The sequence below is a fragment of the Physeter macrocephalus genome, chromosome 14, assembly GCF_002837175.3.
Source record: "Physeter macrocephalus isolate SW-GA chromosome 14, ASM283717v5, whole genome shotgun sequence".
NCBI classification, from domain to species: domain Eukaryota; kingdom Metazoa; phylum Chordata; class Mammalia; order Artiodactyla; family Physeteridae; genus Physeter; species Physeter macrocephalus.
The window spans coordinates 86,353,278-86,369,611 of NC_041227.1; the positions used below are offsets into that span (position 1 = coordinate 86,353,278).

A 16,334-nucleotide genomic window follows, 5' to 3' on the forward strand; every position below is an offset into this window, starting at 1 on the left:
GCGGAGCGGCTGGGCCCGTGAGCCATGGCCGCTGAGCCTGCGCGTCCGGAGCCTGTGCTCCGCAACGGGAGAGGCCGCAGCAGAGGGAGGCCCGCATACCACATAAAAAAAAAAAAAAAAAAAAAAAAAAAAACAAGATTGCTGGATACGAAATCAATATTGGAAATAAAATTGCACTTTTGTACTTCAGCAATAAAAAAAAAAAGGAGTTATTTTATTTAGAATACCAGCAAAAAAGTTATTTAGAATAACCAGTTATTTAGAATACCAGCAAAAGGTATTTAGAATACCAGCAAAAACTATGAGATAGGCAGTAATAAATATATAAAAAGATGTGCAAGATCTTGATGTAAAAACTATAACATATTACTGAAGGGCATAAATAAAACCCAAAATAAATGGAGAGAAATACTCTGCTCATGGGTGGATGACTCAGTATTACCAGTATCACAAAGATGCAATTCCCCCCCCAAAAAATCAAATGGGTTTCTTTTTCAATCCTGACAATCATATTCTAAAATTTATATGGAAGAGCAAAGGGTAAAGAATGGCAGTGATACTGTGAAGAATGGGAAGAAAGGATTCGTTCTATCAGAAATCAAGTCTCCTTATAAAGCTATGTTAGTTAAAACAATGTGAAATTGGTACTTGGGTAAATAAATAGAACAGTGAGTGAAACACCTAGAAATGGACCCAGATGTAAACACAAATTGAAATTCATAGTCAAAATCAGTATGCTAAAAAAGGATGAACAAATCAATAAGTGATGTTAGGATAATTCAATACTAATATCAAAAAATAAAATTAGAATACCATGCAAAAATACATTCCAGGTGTATTAAAGACATGAATATGAAACAGTAATATTTTATAGATAAAATACAAAAGATTATTTTTACGGTGCTGGATAGGACACAATTTCGGAAATAGAGCACAAAAAGCACGAAACATAAAAAGACTAAGTTTTACAACATTTAAATGAAATCAGCATGACAAAATTCAGATACAGACTTCAAAAGAGACATTTATGACCTACATGATGAACAAAGGGTTAGTATCCAGAATATACAAAGGACTCTTACAAATGCATAAGAAAAAGAAAGAACTGAAGAGCAAAAGGGCAAACTATATAAAAAGGCAACTAACATAAGGTGAATAGCCAATAAACACTTGAAAAGATGCTCCAATGTCACAGGTAAGAAGGGAAAGGACAAAAATGAGATTCCATTTTATATCCTTTGGCAAAAACTGGTATGTCAGATAAATCAAGTGTTGGTGAGGTTAGGAGGAAACAGGTATTCAAGCAGAGAATAAATCTGTACAACCACTCGGGAGGGCAACTGGCACTTTTTAGTAAACTTGAAATGCACACACCAGACAATGTAACAATCTACGTTTTGGGCACCTGCTGTAAAGCAACTCTGCTTGCACACATCAGATGTTTCTACTCTGCAACGTTGTTCATAATTGCATGGGTGTTTGTTTTATTGCTTTCTGTATCCCAACATGTTTTGTAAAGAAATATAGAAAAACATAAAAGGAAAAAGTAAATGTGGGTGATGAGAATGTGAAAACTGTGACGGAGAGTCAGAAATTGAAAGAGGGGATAGAATAAAGCAAAATTCTGAATTAAGAACCAGCTGGTGGGCCCCTAGCTCACATGGAAGAGTTGGCCTTGGAAAGGAAGAATGAAGAAGACTGCAAAGAAATGCAGACAGACTGGGAGCTATAAAGGTAGTTGTGAGGCCGATAGTGAATGGCATTGTTTTCTCAAGGAGAGAAACGAGCTTAAGGGATGTAAGAATGAAGGAAGCACTGGTACAGTTAAATCTTAGAAACACTGGATAGGAGGTAAAGATGAATGTGGTTCACTCCAGGATATTCTATGGCTATCAGAAAAGCTCTTTCCTATTTCCAGGACAAGGCTTTAGGTAGGTGTTGAAGCTACGTGGACCTGAAGTCATATACAAGCTCCCCTTTGAAGTTCTGCACACCCGCGTGCGTCTTCCTTCCTCCATAACCAACAAAGAAATGTTAGCATCGCAGAAATGTCAGAGCTGGAAGAAGCCACTGGGGCCACTACCTGTGCTGTTTCCTGTGGACTTGGGTGAGGTCCTGCAAGGTGGGTGGTTTGGCAAATGGCCTCTAACTAACGTGAGTGATGGGAATTGTGATTCTTTTCACCACTGAAGCTGCTGCACTTCCTTGAACTACTGTATCTGGAGGAAACTCAACTTTCCAACAGATTTCTGGCCTTCATAGCCTGACAACACTAATCCAGCCAAGAGTTGGGTTAGAGTTTTATACTAATTAAACTTAATTGTTTAAACGGGAAAAATGAAAAAATGAATTATCATGAAAATGATCATTTACTTTCTTCCCTTAATTGGACAAACTTGATTTAATTTCCATTCATTAAGATATTTCATAGCATGCATACAAAATACCCGGTGCTATAAACTTGTCAAAATCAAGGTCTTACTAGTGGAAGAATCCATTTCAGCCTTATTTGATAAAAATAGGGGGTCAGAGAAAACAGCTAGAATAATGAAATGATATTTAGCATGTGCTGGGAGTTAAGGAGTTCAGGGAAGTTTTAAAAAGAGAAATACTCAAATGGAATTGATGTGAGCCATACTCATACTCCTGGGGCTGACTGCCTGCAGTGGTCTGAATTCCTTCCTCCTTTGCCCCTCTGATAATCTGCATTTTCTTATCTATAAGTATGTCACAGTCCTCCAGTGAGAACCCGAATTCCCTTCGGTCTTAGAATATTTGTAATAATAGAGTCTGCATTCTTCACCTTTCTATTTTTTGAAATATGTAGGATTTATGTCCTTTGAGGAGGCAAAGTATGATCTATAGGCTAAATCTGGCCCTCTATCTCTGCCTGCAAGCTAAGCATGGTTTTTACAATTTTTAATGGTTGAAAAAATTAAAATAATACTATTTAATGACACATGAAAATTACATGACATTCAAATTTTGTTGTCCATAAATAAAGTTTTACTGGTCACAGCGACACTCATTCATTTAGATATTGTCTATGGTTCTTTGTCCAATACAATGACAGAGCTGAGTAGTTGTGACAGAGGCTGTATGGTCTGCAAAGCTGAAAATATTTACTTTCTGACCCTTTACAGAAAAAGTGTGCTCACCCTAGTTTATATGATACCTTTAAGTGCCAAGATATTGAAAACACCCAGGCCTTTTAGAGCCTTTTTCCGTGTTCTTACGATGGGGGTATTTGTCACACAATTCCCAAGATCCCTTCAGAAGAAGATCACCAGATGGAATTGAGCACCTCTGCATTGGGAGCAAAGTTTGCATTTCCAGGTTTGTTCCTCCAATTTCTCCAGACGATATTCCTGTCACTTATTGTGCGATGTAGGTAGTCATGCTGAAAGCAGAAGACTGAACTGCCAGAGGGGCTTTTGTGATGTGAACAGAGGCGGAGGCTCTCTAAATATCTGAAGAGCCCCCTCTTGTGACCTAAAGCCGGGAAGCCCTGCCTCTGCTGCCCAGTGCAGAGTGGCTTCTTGCGCCCCTTAACATGTCCTGACATTTTGCAAGTCAGACTCATCATCATCTTCGCTGTGTGGTCTGCGGCTCTGAGGCCACGCTGCTTTGAGATGATTTAAGATGGTTTGGTTAGTCGGAGCTTGGTAATAAAAAAGGCAAAGCTGAGGGTTATTCTGCGTGAACCAGTTAGCAGCACAATGGCTTAAGGGCTTTGACCCCACCCAGGAATAACATTTTTCAGAAACATTTCCCTGGACTCAAGGGAGAAAAAACAGGGAGTTGTGGTGACTCTCTCAGGACCCCTGGCCCTCTCTCTGCATGGCTGGAAACTTTCTCCAAGCACGTGTTCAACAGTAATATCTAATATGTAAGATGACACATCATTCTCATGATATTATACACCCTGGTTCAACGAATACCTCTTGAATGCTAATTATGGGCCAGGAGATGCGTTCAGTGCTGACGGTGTAAATGGTGAAAATAACACAGTCTTTACAGAGGGTTATAACTATATCAGTGTTGTTTTATTTCCTAAGCTGGGCAGTAGGTATTTAATCCTTATCTTTTGTATCTCTGGATTATTTCATAACAAAAAATGAACCAACAACAGACAACACAGTCTCTGCCTTTCATAAGTTTACAATGTCGTTTCAGTACAATGGTGGTGTGTGCAGCCACTGAATGTTAGAGAAACACAGAGGGATGTTTCTCATTCCTCGTGGTGACAGTGGATTAGTGAAGATTTCCCAGAGAGATACCATCCAAGATAAGTCTTGTACTATGGGTAGAAGTTAATCCAGATAAAGAAGGAGAAGGGCATGAGGTTCAAAAGGAACAGTGTGAGTCAGTAAGGATGTCAGGAGGCAGTACAGTGTGTTATTTCAAGGAGATGGGAATTACTAGATCATAATGGGGAGGTAAGCCAGTAAGGAAGGAAGGAAGCAGGTCAAAGGCAGCTGGTTTTTTGTTTTGTTTTGTTTTTTCTGTACAAAACAGCTTATCATGCATTCAGTTAGGAACTGATGAAGGAATTATAGTTTGATAGACCTTTTTGGAAGCAGTGAGGAGAATGGATGGGGTTGGGCCTCCCTGAGAGGTAGGGAGGTGAGTTAAGAAGTGTCTGCATTGTAAGCTTTTATATGTAGAATGGATAAACAAGAAGGTCCCCCACTCTATAGCACAGAGAACTATATTCAATACCCTATGATGAACCATAATGGAAAAAGAATATATATAAAAAAGAATATACATAACTGGATCACTTTGCTGTATAGCAGTAATTAACACAACATTGTAAATCAACTATACTTCAATAAAATAAAAAAAAAAGAAGTGTCTGCATTTGTTGAAGCAAAAGATGAAAAGATCAGTGGTAGTCATGACAGATTCAGAAATAGGGGGTAAAATTGGTGGCAACTGATTATCTCTTGGACATAGGTGGTGAGGGAGAGGTTAGTAATGGAGGAGAATGCACAGAGACATAGTCTCAAGTAACTTGTATGAGAATTTAGTACCACATGAAGAAAAGAAAAGCTGTTACTCAAGCATCTTTTTGCATTACGCTCTGGGCATTTCTGTGTGGCAGCTGAAAGCAACCAGGCGCTGGTTTAAATTTCCATGGTTTATGGTCTGGGGATGCATCTGGTAAACATCCCCTGAGACCACAAAGTATGCTTAGGAGATCTGATGCATGCTTGATGGCTTCTCTTTTGTCATCTTTGCCACTTCTCTTTTGCCACTTTGTCTTTTTTCCTTTCAGGGAAACTGGGCCAGAATATAACTTGTGTAAAGCACAGATGGCCTATCAGGAAATCCAGTTCTTGATGCTCATGGGAGGAGAACAATCCAATGCCAAGACTGTTACAAACATTTCCAGACTCCACATTCTCATGTGATGTGTACAGATCACTAACATGTCAATCCTGCATCTAATCCTAAAGCACCTGGAAGATGAGAGGATCTTTTCATGTTTTACATTCCAAGAGGAGATTTGGCCCAAATGTAATAAGGACAGTCTGTTTCAGAGATGGAGAGGCATATGGCTTTACAAGAGAGGGGACTCAGTTGGTTATCAACTATTCCAATAGACCACATAGAGGCTACTGACTGGAACATGGAAGCTTAATAAATGGTTTTGAAGATACAAACAGATGCAAAGTGATCTAGTCTGATCCAGGGAAGAGAAATATTAATTTTGGAGTGAACAATTAAGCCTTTTGAAAAGCAAAAAGGAAATCCCAACATAAGATCCCAAAGTAAAATGAAGTATGAAATCTGGCAGAGTAAGGAGAGGAAAGGACACCACACCTGGAGCAGACTAGGTCTTCTTAGCTGGGACTGCAGTAAAATGGGCTTTCTGGAATGCTGGAAACCTGGAGGCAGGTGTGCTGTACCAAAAAACCAGGAAAGGATTCTATTTTCTCCCTTTAGATTAGGATAGGCCCGTGCTGATGCTGAGTTTGGTTGAAGGAGGACCAAGAGAGAACAAATTTTGTGAGAGTTTTTTAAATACCTGCTTTTGATGGCCAGTGTACATCCTTCAGGAATTATTATACAGGGCAACAAAGACATAGCAAGAATTGAACTTTTCAGACTCAGCAAGGGCCAACATTTCATGCATAGTTTCACCAGAAGCTTCATGAGCCCCATTAAGGACTCTGGTAGCCAAAGAAAGTGACGGAAAGATAGGCTTCATTCACTCTGATTTAGGTGGCCACCCTGCTTCTTCTACAATTATGTGGCTTTTGCTAATTGAATCAGAAACATGATTTAATTTTTTAACTTTGAGTGGAGGATTTCTTACTGTCAGTCTGCAACCCATCTGAGATGCAAGTGGCATAATGATGGGTTCTGAAATGTTTGGGTGGTGTCAGAGGTGGGATTTATGTGCTGAATTACCAATATAGTTTGATTCTGGATATGGTGTCAGGAAACCAAGGGATGAAACAGTGAGCTAAAGAAGTGTGGGAGGAAAGCAGACAGCCTATGGCATGAGATCACGAGGTCACTGAGGAAGGTGTTTTGGGGGAGTGTTGAATCAGCGGAATTCGCTCACTGTACATTATCTTCAACCTAATAGGATTTGTAGATAACTAGAGAGGGATGAGCTAATGACAAGGTAGCCCAATGTATAGTTTCCTAGTCTCTACTGTGTTATCCAAGAACGCAGTGATTGCACAACCCCATAAAATTGAAAAACTAAGTGGATGGGGAGGCTCTGAGGAATCTCTATAGCTCTGCCTGGACTGGCAGTCAGTTAATTGCTAGCCAGAAATTATCTGACAGGGAAAATTAGAACTCAGATATGCTCAATTCTCCCTGTCAAAATGGTTAAGATAAAAGGGATGAAGATTAGAAAAGTATTACTTTTAATTGTAGCTCCATTTTAACATGTGTGTGTAAATCCTGTTTTTGTATAGAAGCCTTAAGAATGTGAGTTTGAAATTCCATGACTTGGAAGCACACTGATTGCATTAAGTTTTCACTGGGCAGGGCTTCAAAAATTCATTTGAACTTGAAACAAGTTGTTTTCTAAATGAAAAATTAAAAATACTTAATTGAGGAATAAAATTTCAATCGGTAAAAGTGTAACGTCGTTTGTGTCTCAGACATTATTATAGGAGAAGGTGACCTGGCTGGATTGGAGCCAAATAAGATACAGGGTGAGGCTGGCAACATGCCTGGCATCTCCAAAGCTATAAGTCTTTGGAAGCACAATTTTATCTTTTTTGATTGTTTTAGAAATTAGACTTTAGGGCGCACCTTCAGGGTGGGAGGACAGTTGGACCCGTCTCTCATTATTTGGTAAAATAACAAAAGGTGAGGCAGTGTTTTAGGTGAAATACTGTTGTAGAAGGTGGTGGGATGTTAAAAAGACAGTATTTAAGAAACAGACAGGGCTTCCCTGGTGGCGCAGTGGTTGAGAGTCCGCCTGCCGATGCAGGGGACACGGGTTCGTGCCCCGGTCCGGGAAGATCCCACATGCCGCGGAGCGGCTGGGCCCGTGAGCCATGGCCGCTGAGCCTGCGCGTCCGGAGCCTGTGCTCCGCGACGGGAGAGGCCACAACAGTGAGAGGCCCCCGTACCGAAAAAAAAAAACAAAACCTAACTTAAATAGGGCAGGTTGGGAAAGGAACGAGAGTGTGGGTCAGTGTTACGGTTGGAGCCATCAGTCCCAACCTGATGGGACGCTGGTCCTTATCAGGAGGAAGTCGAAGCTTGCTCACAGAGCCTGCTAGTGCATGGTCTGGACCAAAGACCAGCGGCTCGTCATGGAAGTGATAGTAAAATGGCCTAGGGTACAAGGGCACAAAATTTGAAGCAGTCAACGATTCTGAAGCAGTAAAGTTCCTAGAGATTGCATGGAAAGAGCCATCCTGAAATATATGATATAGGACATGGAATACACTTTGGAGAAGTATATTGTGATCATGGTCCTCTGACTTTATAAACTAAAGAGTATTTAGTCAGAGAGCCAGGAGGTGAACTGTAGAGAAACAGGCTTTCTGAAATGGAAATCTGGAAGCAGAAATCTGGAAGCAGAAATTTTGTTCAGAACATCTGTGCACTGACTATTTTATTAGCCCAGATAAGAAGTGGTTTTATAGATGCTAAATTTGGGTTAAGAGTCAGGAAATCATATTCTCCTTTTAATTAATATAAATATAAATATACATACACCCCAAATTTCTGAAAATGCATAATTTTTATACTATATTGTTTTATCTTCTTGGGTATATATACATATATATATCTTGTGTATGTTTATGTATATTTATATATACATATATGTGTATACATAAACTTTTTTTTCTAGAATGGTTGGCCTAAGTCCTGAATCCCTAAAAAAATAAGGGCAGCAAAGTATCAAGAACCGAACTTTCCACTGAAGTCCTCTCTTGCACTGACAGTGCCACAGGGAAGTTGAGACAGCCTTTGTCAAGTTCTTTGTAATCTAAGAAAACTATCCTCCATCTGTTCCTGCTTCTACTTTGCTTCCATAAAGTTCTGAATCCTTGATTAATTAAATTGGCAACCTAACCTCGCCCTCTTGGGTAAGTTTTGTGTGTGCATGTACTCTGTGTGTGTATCTTGCTGCTAATGCCTTACCTCCCTGAAATACTGAACACGTTCCAGTTTCTCTCTGTCTTGGGTGTGGGGAGGGAAACAGCACCTTCTCTCTGGACTCAGCAGATCTGCAGGCCCTATCCTACTTTCCTCCTATTGTCATATCTAGTCCCACTAAGAAAGCCATAAGACTACTGTCTGTTTTGCATGTAAGGAGAATAAAAGACAGCAGGCCCAGCAGCAATCCTAGAAAGACCTTGATGAACCAGTTCTCCGCTGTGTCAGTTTTCTCCCTCATTTCTATGACCTCGCTCTTCTGACCTCGAACAAAATCTCCACCTTGGAATGACTCCCACTCCAGCGGGGATTTGTTAGAGACATTCACGTGCAAAGAGTCTCTTACCAGATGCCAAGAGGTCATTAATGAGCATAAGGAACTTCTCATCAGCTACTTGGGCGTCTGTCATGAGAAAAACGGTGCTGAGATTCTTTACTCCGGCTTTCAGGCACAAGCTGGCCAGGTCCGCCTGCAGAAACAATGTCAGAGATCTCTGAGAAGAGGGCTTTCTTGATAAGAGACCAGCAACGGGAAGGAGGGAGGGAGGGAGGGAGGAGTGCTATCTTGCACTCACAGGCCGGAAAATATGCCTCATTCCCAGGCCTCGATCCCAATAGAGGGGGGCAAGTAGAATAAATACTGACGATCTTTAATTCACACAACCACTGTGGCTCCTGAATTAGCTTCTAGAGCTCCTGCTCTGTGCACACAGGTAACAGCTTTCCAAAGGACAGAGATGTTCCCCTGCTCATCTGTGTAACTTATATCATCATACAATGAATGACCTGCCCCACGAGGCAAGTGATTGCTCTTGGTCCTGACAGAAGAGTCATGTACTTGGGCCTCCTGGCCTGGGGGATGAATATATCATATGGTAGCAGAGTCTTATGTTCTCATGGCTAGCTCCAGCAAAGACTTCGGCTGTTAAAAAATATATTGGGGAACGTACACACACACTCGCACATACGTACACACAGTCATTTGGTAGGAAGTTACATCCATTCAAATCTATAGGTAGATGAAGTTTGGGGCTAGGATGCCAGGCCCTGAATTTTTCCAGCTTGGTCACTCTTGGTTCCTTTGATGCATCCCTCTCCCGAAGGTCAGCCATTGGTCCGTAATCTTAGTTATCTCTCTCTCACACGACTCAAAGCTCATTCTCTATCAGCCTCATACATTTCCTTACAGCAGAGCTTCCTTTGTGTCCAAATAATTCCCCTTTGACGTTAATAAACTTCCTTTTAGGTCAGTGGTTCTCAACCAACGCATTTACAGAATCACCTAAGACAGTGTTTCCCAGCTCTCCTTAGAGAGCTTTCAACCGTCCCGATGCCCAGGCCAATCCCCAGGACGGTTAAGTCACGATTTCTCGGGGGGTGGGGTGCAGGCATCACTATTATTTGAAGGGGATTCCAGTATATGGCCAAGGTTGAGAACCAGTGTCTTAGATCATTCTGTACATGCATGATTCTCATGAGCACTATCTCGTCTTTTCTTTTTTGGAAGCACTAAAGATTGACCTGATGTGAACCCGGAGAATGACCTTAGATTCAGCCGATCACAAGAGGCTGAGCTTGGTTTCAGAGCAGCAATGAGCATTACCAGCTGAGAGATTATGAAGGCGGGGGGACAGGTCTGGCTCCGTGCAGCCTGGAACTCTCCCAGGGACAGCAAGGGCAGCATCCTGATGGAAATGACCTCATGACTCCCTACTGGGCCTCTATTGTTGGCCGTGGATCAAAACAGGGGGCTGGACAAAGTGACCTCTGAGGGTCGTATTTAATGCCTTTCTCCACTTTCAGGGCGTGCACTGTGGCTCCTAAGTGCCTTACGTCTCCAACCAGGCAATGTCACTGAAGGCCCCAGCGGCTGGTGGTTACTGAACCCATCCTTGAATATATGCAATTCCTATAAAACTTGGGCGAACTGTCAGTATTCCTTCTGTCTGCTAGGGCTGCTGGAGAGCTGTGTGCTGAATTTGATGTAGATGTGCTTCCGATTCGGGTGAGAGGTGAGGCTCTACAGATGCACCTAAAGCAGCTGAGGTCTCCCAGATGCAGACCTTGGGAAGGTCGATGTTCTCAGGGTCTAAGCACCTCCAGTCACCAGCCCAGAGTCTAAGAAGAAGGTGGACAGATGATTAAGGGGAGATTCTGGGCGAGGGAGCGGAAGAGCTAATGCAGGGTGACAGGGAGTCGTGGGCAGTTGGGGAGAGACTGAGCCTCCCCCCCGCAGCTGCCCGGCCCCCTACCTTGAAGTCAGGAATCTGGTAGCCTCTCCGCAGTGTGATCTGGAATACATCCATGGAGCTGATGAAAGCCGCGAGCCTTGTCAGACTCTGCTTGCCGCTCCCCCCCACGCCGACCAGCAGAGCGTGTCCCCGCGGGCACTCCAAGATGCGATTGATGTGGCAGCTGAGAGAGGGAAGCAGAGGCACCGGGCTTTGATCAGACTTCCCTCCGTGAGGAGCAGGGGTAATGGTCCGGGGGAGGACTGGAGCCCTCCTTGCAGGCACATCCGGGCTGGGCTTGGGCAGAGGGAGTTAAATTGTCCCCAGACGTCACCTCACCTCTTGCCTGAGTGGACTGAGGTCGCCCTGCTCTGTTTCAAGCCAAAGCCTCTGGTGAAGCAGTGGTGGTGGAGGAAGAGCCCAAGGCAGCCAGGCAGGATTGGAGGGCACGTGTGACGGTGACATGATGGACCTGAGTTCATAGGTCTAATTAGGGCCACAGGATAAGTTCCTAGTAGGACACTTTTCACGACTTTTGATAAATACTGAAAAACTGGCCCCCAGAATGGTGGCATCCATTTCTTCTTAGGTAGAAGTGATCGAAAATTGACTCTATATTGGGCTGCCCTGGTGGCGCAGTGGTTGAGAGTCCGCCTGCCAATGCAGGGGACACGGGTTCGTGCCCCGGTCCGGGAGGATCCCACGTGCCGCGGAGCGGCTGGGCCCGTGAGCCGTGGCCGCTGCGCCTGCGCGTCCGGAGCCTGTGCTCCGCAAGGGGAGAGGCCACAGTCCGGAGCCTGTGCTCCGCAACGGGAGAGGCCACAGCAGTGAGAGGCGCGCGTACCGCAAAAAAAAAAAAAAAAAATTTACTCTATTATATTGGAGGGTGAGAATATGTTAGACTGTGCTAGTTGAATTTGAAAGTTAAGCCAGTGTATTTGGGGATAACATAACCAGTGATGAAGCCACTGTGGAGGGCTTGTATGTCACTAAATTTATGTAGTGATATTTTATTTCCCTAAATACTCAGAAGGTATTTACTGACTACTTTTAGCTCTTTTTATGATTTTACTTTTTCGTTTATAATTATTTAGTTGTGATACTCTGTCTTGTATCAGACAGGTGTACACTTCTCTTGCTCCCTTATTAAACCACGGTTTCTAGACATCTGAAGAGTGTGTATACTCACCTTGTTTTCTCTGTAGTGCCAGCACATTAAAGGCATTCAAGAAATTTTTGTTAAATGTAAGCAGCACGCCCCAGACCTGATACTCAGCATCACATTTGAGGTGAGGTAGGTGCGAGGAATCATCTGCTTTGTGTCTACATGAGATGGTGCTTGGCTACAATGATAAAAGGAGAAAATATGGTGCTAAGTAAGATATCCAGGCCCTCTCTTCAGATGCAGAAAAAGAGGGGGCAGGAATGAATTACTGAGGAGAGAGGCAGGCATGGGGGAGGAGAAGTCCAAGTAGGTTCTGCGGGCCGCCCAACACCCAGCTCTATTCTGGAAGGCCTGAACTCAGCTTAGCATGGTCCATGCTATTCAATATCTAAATGGAAATGCATCATTAGTGCTGAAGTTTCCAAAGAAGGAATGGTTAAGTCTGCAACTGTCAGCATTGGATTCCAGCTGGGGATTCATTAACAACCTCTGACGAGGGCAAAGGACTCTGCATTTAAATTACAAAATCTAAAAAGAAGATCAATATTCTAAAGGATTCCTGGGCCAGAAAACCAAGGCAGTCTGAGTTAAGCCCATTACTGAGTTTCTGGGAGATTAAAAACAAAAGCTGAAAATGTACCACAGCACAGCTGGAGGAAGCTGGCGCACACGAGAACCAATAAGATGCACAAAAGAAGGGGCACAAGAGAAGTACATCTGAAGTTCCTTTTTTTGTTAATAAACGTGAAGCGATGCTAAGAGAAAAAAGAGGAGGCAGAAAAACACACGTCGGAATGAAAAAAACAAAGAAAAAGGTAGACGGAGATTATGCCAAAAGCAGGGGGGAAAGATCTAGTGTGAAGCTTTCAGAAAAAGTAGAACGAGAATGTGCTGAAATGGTGAAGGAAGTCAGTAAGAGAGCAAATGGTGCTTTTAGGGAAAGAAAACAACAGCAGAAAGATAAACACCATGGACCGCTTAGTAAGTGCGAAGCACGTGTCATGCAGCATTCTCACCATCCTCACTTTCTGGAGGAGGAAACTGAGCTTGGGGAAGTTGTGTCCTTCGCAAAGCACCACCGCCAATTAGTGGCAGAATGAGGATGTGAACTTGGGCTTGGCCCTTGGCTCCTGGGAGAGCGCGTACACGCTCGTCGGGGCGCTGTGGAGTGATGCCGACAGCTTAGTCACCTGTGCTTCTCACTGGGCTGTTCGGCATTCGGTTTTCTGGTATAAGAGGGGAATGCTTCTGCTTTCTCTGCGGGTAGAGGCAACAAAGAGGATCAAGGAGCCCCCGGGAGGGGAGGGAAGGGCAGTGCAAGAAGGAAGTCATGGGACACTGATATTTTAAAACAAACGTACAGGAAATTATACATCCAGATACATTTTATTCTTCCAAATTGTCCCCCTCAAGGCAGTTCATTATTTTGCCATTGTTAATGCAGCTCAGGTTTCTCTTTGGAAACTATCTTCAGAGTCTGGTTAGGAGCCTCAGGAGAAAAGCCAGTTTTCATAGTCTTGTTTTTTTCCCTAAGAACAATATTAGGCAGTTTGATCACCCATGCTGGAAACCACATTGACTGGATCACTTGCTATTCTCCCAAATTACATTTACCCTGAAAAGACAAAGATTTTCTTCAATTCCAAGACTGTGACACAGGCTCTGGTAGCTCTTAGAGAAGAGGGAAAATACTCCCTGAAGTTTCACCAGATTAGTGAACAAACACCCTGAAACCCTTATGACTGACCATCTACCATGCACCAGATGCTGTCCAAGGCACTGGGGATTCGGCAGTGAGCAAGCGAGTCTGTGTGTTCGAGGAGCTTACACTGGATTAGGGGAATGTATGAAGCACTGTAGCGTGACGGTCCTGAGCAGACACTCTGCATGAGTGTAGGCTTTGGCTTTCCTCTTCCTGGGGTGTGTGTGATGCTGGGCAACTTCCCTCATCTCTCCGGGTTATCAGTTCCCTTATTTTAATATAGGGATAATAGTAGACCTGACTTTCTTCAAGGTGTTTGTGAAGCCCAAGAGAATTGATGCAGGCAGAACACTGTGCACCAGCCCGTGGTGAGCTGTGTTCAGTGCGGGTCTCACATGTCAGATCCAATGCCGCCTCTTCGGTGAAGCCTCCCTCACCACCCTATTTACAACTGCACTTACCTCCCAGGACTCTCTATCCCTTTTACCTTTCTGTTCTCCTCTGTATCATTTATCCTATATGATGTGCTAAGAAATTTCCCTGAGTACCTGCTATGCTCCAGACACTGTCCTAGGTATTGGGGATCTAGCAGTGAATACGACCAAGACCCGTACACTCATACTAAGACCATCGACTCAATAAATAGGTGTTGGAAGGATAGATGGATGGCTGTAAACAAATTAACAGAGTGATTACTCATGACAAATGTAGCAGGGGATTCAAATAATATAAGGTAAGGACCCAGCAGTGACGACCGACTTTAGCCAGAGTTTGGTCTGTGGTGACTTTGATAAGAGCTTCTTTGTTCAAGTGGTAAGAAATGCACCAAGGAACAGATGAGAAGCAAGAAAGTATGAAAAGTAAAGGCAACCCTTCTGATGAGTTTTTCTTTGAATAGGAGCTGAGAAACAGGGGTAGGGGGTGAAAGAGATGTGAGAGTCAAGGAATAGTTTATTCTTTTTTTGATAAATGATAACATGGCATGTTTGTAGGTTGATACGTATGATCCAGAAATGAATGAATCGATGATGGGGAAGAGAGAAGAGAAGGAAAGAGAAAAGAGGAGAGAGGGAGTCCCCTGGTGGTCCAGTGGTTGGGACTTGGTGCTTTCACTGCTGAGGGTGTGGGTTCAATCCCTGGTCAGTGAACTAAGATCCCACAAGTGGTGAGGCACAGCCCCCCAAAAAAAGAAGAGAGAGAAGAGGGAGGGAAAGATCATTGCAGGAGGGAGTAAAGTCACTGAGAAGGTGATAGGAGATGGGAACCAGGGCACACGTGGAGGGTCTGGCCTCAGGTAGGCGCAGGGATGGTTCCTTAACTGAAATAGTACAGAAGGCAGGACTTGCGGGTGGGATGCAGGTGGGATAGAGAGAGGCTGTTCAATTTGACGGCAGGGAGAGAAGAGAATTGTCTTCTGGCTGCTTTCGTTATCTCAGCTAAATTGTGCTCATTACTTGGGAATAAAGAGAGGGGAGAGATGTTAGAAGCTTGAGAAGAGGAGAGAAATGTGTGATGCAGTCATCCCACAACGGGGCAGACAGCGATCTGCCCAGGGTCATAGAGGAGAGTTTCTAGCAAAGTTGAGGGCCCACTTGAAATTTGTGGCTGAAAATCGCAAGAAAATCAAGTCAACGTGATGATGGTTTTTCTTCAATAATCTCCACATGTTTAGGGGCAGGTGTGGAAAAAGAAGATAGTGAGGTTTAGCTAGAGTAGAGCTTTGTCACATGGATGCAATGACAGGAAAGTTAGGGGAGCTTGTACTGGGTGATGGAGTCTATGGTGGTCGAGGAAAGTACACACATGGTGGACAGAAAGATAAAGGAGTTTGAGAAAGTAGGTGGTTCCATGAAATGAAGTCTTGATGAAGTTTGAGAAGAGCTGGAATATATTTATTGGCGACAAAATGGACGGACCTCGAGGGCATTATGCTAAGTGAAATAAGACAGAGAACGGTAAATACTGTATTATCTGCCTTATACGTGGAATCTAATAAAACCAAACACACAGAAACAGGTCAGATTTGTGGTTGCCAGAGGTGGGTGGAGGACTTAGGTGAAGGGGTCAAAAAGCACGAACTTCCAGTTATAAGATAAGTAAGTTCTGGAGATGTAATGTACAACACGATGACTGTAATGAACAATACTCTATTGTGTATTTGAGAGTTGATCTGAAAGACTCTCATAACAAGGAAAATAACTACGTGAGGTGATGGTTGTTAGCTAACCTTACGGTGGTAACATTTTGCAATATATACTTAAATCATTGTGTTTTACACCTTAAACTTATACGATGTTATATGTCAATTGTATCTCAGTAAAACTGGGAAATAATACAGCTGGAATAAAAACTAGAGCAGGTTAGTGGAGGGGTAGGAGAGACAAATGAGTGGGATGTTGGAATTTGAGATTTTGGATGTGGGTTCATTATTATTATTATTTTTTTTGCGGTACGCGGGCCTCTCACTGTTGTGGCCTCTCCCGTTGCCGAGCACAGATCCCGGACGCGCAGGCTCAGCGGCCATGGCTCACGGGCCCAGCCGCTCCGCGGCATGTGGGATCTTCCCGGACCGGGGCACGAACCCACGTCC

General features: G+C 43.4%; 1 protein-coding gene across 1 annotated transcript in view; it reads right to left on the reverse strand.

Moving 5' to 3' along the window:
• The window catches only part of DNAH9 (dynein axonemal heavy chain 9), a 304,796-nt gene that overhangs the window by 105,118 nt on the left and 183,344 nt on the right, over nt 1-16,334 (reverse strand). Inside the window, exons 44-45 of the mRNA XM_024127927.3 lie at nt 10,899-11,061; nt 8,993-9,116 (exon numbers count right to left, since the gene is read on the reverse strand). Coding sequence (XP_023983695.1) covers nt 8,993-9,116; nt 10,899-11,061 — 287 coding nt within the window. The remainder of the gene's footprint in view (nt 1-8,992; nt 9,117-10,898; nt 11,062-16,334) is intronic.